The sequence below is a fragment of the Myotis brandtii genome, unplaced genomic scaffold, assembly GCF_000412655.1.
Source record: "Myotis brandtii unplaced genomic scaffold, ASM41265v1 scaffold1441, whole genome shotgun sequence".
In the NCBI taxonomy this organism is placed as follows: domain Eukaryota; kingdom Metazoa; phylum Chordata; class Mammalia; order Chiroptera; family Vespertilionidae; genus Myotis; species Myotis brandtii.
Genome location: NW_005355164.1, coordinates 37121 through 42590, shown reverse-complemented (window position 1 = coordinate 42590; position 5470 = coordinate 37121). Strand labels below are relative to the sequence as shown.

At 53.2% G+C, this 5470-nt stretch overlaps 2 protein-coding genes across 2 annotated transcripts in view; one reads left to right on the top strand and one right to left on the bottom strand.

Moving 5' to 3' along the window:
- The window catches only part of MEPCE (methylphosphate capping enzyme), a 3899-nt gene extending 206 nt beyond the window's left edge, over positions 1–3693 (top strand). The window contains exons 2-5 of the mRNA XM_014535529.1: positions 4–1438; positions 2491–2709; positions 2880–3006; positions 3121–3693. Coding sequence (XP_014391015.1) covers positions 4–1438; positions 2491–2709; positions 2880–3006; positions 3121–3173 — 1834 coding nt within the window. The 3' untranslated portion in view covers positions 3174–3693. The remainder of the gene's footprint in view (positions 1–3; positions 1439–2490; positions 2710–2879; positions 3007–3120) is intronic.
- Positions 3694–4890: 1197 nt separating this feature from the next.
- Positions 4891–5467, bottom strand: PPP1R35 (protein phosphatase 1, regulatory subunit 35; the record flags this gene model as incomplete). The annotated part of the gene is made up of 3 exons (XM_014535528.1): positions 4891–5134; positions 5238–5374; positions 5455–5467. Coding segments are annotated over 3 exons (324 nt in total), but the record flags the coding sequence as incomplete, so codon positions are not given.
- Between the last annotated feature and the right edge of the window lie 3 nt (positions 5468–5470).

The following is a 5470-nucleotide window of genomic DNA, read 5'->3' as shown; positions in this document are numbered from 1 at the left end:
GAGCCCCGGGGCTACTGCCCAGCCTCGGGTCAGCCAGTCGCAGCAGCAACGAGGGGGCGGCCTCCACACGCACGGGGGAGCCGCTCCCCCGGAGCTGGGGGAGGAGCGACGGGGAGGGGGTGGAACAGAACTGGGACCCCCTGCCCCGCCTCGACCCCGGAACGGCTATCAGCCCCACCGGCCCCCTGGGGGAGGTGGGGGCAAGAGGAGAAATAGCTGCAATGTAGGGGGAGGTGGTGGAGGCTTCAAACATCCGGCCTTCAAGAGGCGCAGGCGGGTTAATTCGGACTGTGACTCTGTGTTACCTTCCAACTTCCTCCTGGGGGGCAATATCTTTGATCCACTGAACCTGAATAGTCTCCTGGATGAGGAAGTGAGCCGCGCACTCAATGCTGAGACCCCTAAGTCATCCCCGCTTCCGGCCAAGGGGCGAGATCCAGTGGAGATTCTCATCCCCAAAGATATTACTGACCCACTGAGTCTCAATACTTGCACTGATGAGGCCCAAGTAGTTCTTGCTTCACCACTCAAGACTGGTCGGAAGCGACATAGACACCGGGGACAGCACCACCAGCAGCAGCAGGCAACTGGAGGGATTGATAGCCACTCGGTGCTGCCCACAGCTCCCCCCACTCCCTCACTCCATGGGGAGGGCACCACACAGCAGCAACGGCATAGGGGCCAGAACCAAAACCGTGATGCCCCCCAGCCCTATGAACTCAACACGGCTATCAACTGCAGGGATGAGGTCGTGTCTCCCCTTCCGTCTGCCCTACCGGGTCCCTCAGGCTCCCTCTCAGCCTCTTCAGCTGCCTCAATTACCTCTGCACCCCCGTCTTCCTCCTCACGACATCGAAAACGTCGCAGGACTTCCAGCAAGTCAGAGGCAGGGGCTAGGAGTGGAGGAAGCCAGGGTCCCAAGGAAAAGGGCCGAGGGAGTGGGGGAGGCCGCCACCACCTCCACCCACTACCTGCAGCAGGTTTCAAAAAGCAACAGCGCAAGTTCCAGTATGGGAATTACTGCAAGTACTATGGGTACCGAAATCCTTCCTGTGAGGATGGGCGCCTTCGGGTGTTGAAGCCTGAGTGGTTTAAGGGTCGGGACGTCCTAGATCTGGGCTGCAATGTGGGCCATGTGACCCTGAGCATTGCCTGTAAGTGGGGCCCATCCCGCATGGTAGGCCTGGATATTGATGCCCAACTCATCCACTCGGCCCGCCAAAACATCCGACACTACCTGTCAGAGGAGCTGCGTCTGCAACCCCAGACTGCTGAGGGGGACCCAGGGGCAGAGAGTGAGGAAGGGATCAAAACCGTTCGAAAGAGGACCTGCTTCCCAGCCTCACTGACAGCAAGCCGGGGTCCCATTGCTGCACCCCAAGTGCCCTTGGATGGAGCAGACACATCAGTCTTCCCCAACAATGTTGTCTTCGTTACGGTAAGAGGGTCTTGGGATAGGGCCCAGGTATGAGGATGAGATTAAATGTGACGGGAAGGTTATGAGCCAGAGGGATTTCTGTATATGCAGTCCACACCAGGAGAACCAGATCCTCAAGAGAAGGGTCTGAATCCACTGGGTGTCCCTTCCTATAACCTGGAAAGGTGGAAGGAAGCTCTACCTGGGTTCCTTTCTTGTGACTCCTAGCCCCAAAATGGGATCTGACCCCTTTTGCCCTCCTCCCTACCTGGACTGTAATCCAGGCCAGTCCACCTTCTCTAGGGGGCTACTGCTGATGCTCACTTGGGGATCTGGTCCACATGGAAACTTGTCCTCTAACCTCCTGAAGGTGCATGAAGGGATGGGTATCAGACATGGAATGTCTCGGGGGAGGGAGGATTAGGATAGTGGCTAATATATGCAGTTTCTTTCCATTGATAAGGACTTAGTTTGCATATGATATAGAGTTGAAGAGTGTCGGTGGTCAGGAACCCAAGTGCTTGGCCTTGGATCATCTCCACATTGACCCTAGATAATAGGATGGAGAAGAGTCAGAGTCCTCTGCAGGCGGGGAGGGTAACATGCCTTCAGCGTCTGTGTCCTGACTGCCTGCACATAGCTCCTCATGAGACACTCCAATTCGCCATTTGCAGTAGTGTTGGAAAATGGACTTTTTTCTAGCTTATCTAGAAAAAAATTTCCTCAGGGATGGTCTCTTCACTTCTCTGGAAAGAACAATCCTAAAACTTTGCCAGCCCCAGCTACTGAGAAGGAACCACAGGTCTCCCTTTCAAATCTGGGTTAGGTCCCGTTGAGTCGCTCGGCTTAATGGACAGCGTCTTGGAGGAACTCTAGCATTCTTTCTCGGCAGTTTCACCCCAACTTTGGAGATCTTGTGAGGCTTCTTTTTGTTTGGTTTACCACCAATAGCATGCAAAAAAGTGATACTGGCGGTATCAAAGATGATTGTGGCCAAGGGCTATAAAGTGAGGCTGCAGATTGAATGTGTGGGTTCATAGTTCTTTTAATGCCGCTGTTGACCTCTCCCTCAGGGTAACTATGTGCTGGATCGAGATGAGCTGGTGGACGCCCAAACACCTGAGTATGATGTGGTGCTCTGCCTCAGCCTTACCAAGTGGGTACATCTGAACTGGGGAGACGAGGGACTGAAGCGCATGTTTCGACGGATCTACCAGCACCTACGCCCTGGGGGCATCTTGATCCTCGAACCCCAACCTTGGTCAACCTACGCCAAGAGAAAGACTCTCACAGTGAGTTGGTATTTAAGTGGAAATTGGTATGTCCTTTAGTTGAGGCAAGAAAGACCCCAAAGAAGTGGAAAGAGGACTTTCTGAACAAGGTGAAAAGATCTCCTGGGTGGGCATCATTCTCTGGCAGGGAGAAGGCAGCAAGCTGAAGTGGTCCCTGCTCTTCTCCCTAGGAAACAACCTACAAGAACTATTATCGAATCCAGCTGAAGCCAGAGCAGTTCAGTTCCTACCTGACATCCCCAGAAGTGGGCTTTTCCAACTATGAGCTTGTGGCCACACCCCACAGCACCTTCAAAGGTAAGTCTGGCTTATTTTGGTGGGGGAGGGAGACCAGTCCGGAGGGAGAAGGTACAGACCCTGTGGAGTCTTGAGGTCCTGCCCATCCCTCCTGATTGCACACTCTCCTCTTAGGCTTCCAGCGTCCTGTGTACCTGTTCCACAAGGCCCGTTCCCCCAGCCACTGAATGGCCCCTTGAACAGAAAGTGTGAAGAAACTGCCCGCTGCTCTTAAGGACCTGGGGAAAGAAAATATCCCGCTGTCTTTCCTTTCTTGGATCTGCATAGAAAGCTTTTCCTGTGTTGCTGCCCCAGCCTCCTCCCTACACCTCTGGTACCTAAGCAGCAAGCCCAGCTGTTCTGGATTTACCGCCATCTTCCTCTTCCCCCAGCCCACTGGCTGGATGGCATGGACTGTTTGCTGATCTCTGTTCTCCTAGGGCACAGGAGGTGGGGAGTTATCAAGTTCTCTGGGCTCTTCCTCCTGTCCTTCCAAGGAGAAATTCCCATTCTCCTCAGCCCTTGTCCCTGCCTACGTTTCAGTGGACCACATGATAGAGGGACTGAGGCTTAAGAGGGGGAAGCTTGATGGGGAGGCATGCAGGTACTGTGAAAATCCCTCTGCTGTCCCCCATGGGAGAGGGGGTTGGGTTTGGAATGTAAGAACAGCACAATAAACGATGTTTAGGGCAATGGCCCCCACACCTATGTCTGGTACTTTTGTGTATATATATATTTTATTTCAGAGAGAGGAAAGGAGAGAAACATCAATGATGAGAATCATTGATCGACTTGCTTCCTGCACACCCTACATAGGGAGTCCTGCAACCCAGGCATATGCCCTGACCAGGAATCGATCTGTGACCTCTTGGTTCATAGTTCGATGCTCAACCACGGGGCCACACAGGCCAGGCTGTCTGGCACTTTTTAACTGGTGGGAAGGGATGGTGCCTCCCAGTACAACCTGTGCTTCCTCTGTCTAAATTACTCTCAAGGTTTTTCAATGATTGGGAAGATTGTGGATTGCTACATCTACACACAACTATATAGGACCCTAGTCAGGAAAAAGGGGTATGATGCAAATTTTGATGTGAAACTTGAAAAGTCCATCTATCTCCCATCCTCCCCCCACCAAAAAAAAAAAAAAAAAAAAAAAAAAAACCATCGACAGGTTTTTTTTGTGGAAGCTTTGGCAGAAGGCTAACTTTGGGATTTAACAGTAGAGTTGAAGTGGAGCTAGAAAAAGACACTTTGGACCGGACGGACTCCCTGCTCTAGGACCTCCCTACCATCCACCCTCCTTTTTTGATGCTGTGGAACCAGCTAATAGGCAGTTTAACTTAACATGTAGCTATTCAGTGGCTTGTCAAGTATTTACTCTGGTCAGGTGTGAAGATGGGCAAGGCCCTTGAAGGTAAAAGCAAGGGGATAAATAAATGCTAGTAGCTGCCTTACCAGGTTCCTTGAGTTCAGGTAACATGCAGGCTGAGATCCACATGAAGTGATCAGATATAAGTGGTGCAAAGAAACAAGTGTGGTGTCATACAAAACAAAGGTGGCAGGTGTGACTGCAATCAGGAAGATGTGGGGAGGGTACCTAACCCCCGACTTGGCTCCAGCTAGTGTGCTCACTGGGCTGGGGACTCCTACACTGAAAGGTGGCGAGTTCATTCCCAGTCTGGCGCTTACTAGAGGCAACCAGTCGAATGTTTCTCCTATCCTCTCTAAAAATCAATAAACATCCTAAGGTGAGGATTAAAAGAATAAAAACTAAACCTCTTACTTGGACCAGTGTTTTCTACTGGTCATTACGGAGTTCCTTAAAGAAGGGGCCAAAACACTTGGCTTCCAGGCAGCTTCTAGCCTACAGCTTTCCATCTTAAGCCTTCCAAGAAAAGTCCCCAGTTGTTAGCAAAACCACTTTATTATGTTACTTTCAACACAAAAATACAAGCAATTCCGGGCGCCTCCTGGTCTACACTTCCCATCGCCGTAGCGTTCGATGCATGAGGAAGGTATCCTCTGAAGGGCGGGGCCGGAGCTGAAGGCGGAGAGCGGGCAGACTGTCCAGGGTCAGGTGTGGAAATTCATAAAATAACGTTTCTGGGTCACACAGCATCGTCATGTCCGGCCCTGGCCCAGGGGGCTCCTGTCGGAATTGGAGTCCAAAGCCAGGTTACACTCGGAGAGGGAAGAAGCCGCGGCGGCCAAGGGCAGGGAACACGGGAGGGGACTCCGGCCCAGGCCCTCACCTTCGGAGGCGGGGCTCGGGCCTGCGGGGGCAGGAGCGCCAACCTCTCCCTCAGCGCCGCGCTCAGAACCTGCTCCTCGGGCACCTGCAGGCTCACCAGGTCGCGGAAAAGCCGCTTGGAGCGCGGCACGTTCAGTCCTGAGACGCAGGGGGAGCGGAGGTGAGCCGCGCCTCTCACCCCAACTCCCGCGCCCGGCCTGCCTGCTGCCCCCCCTCACCCTCGGCCACGCTCAC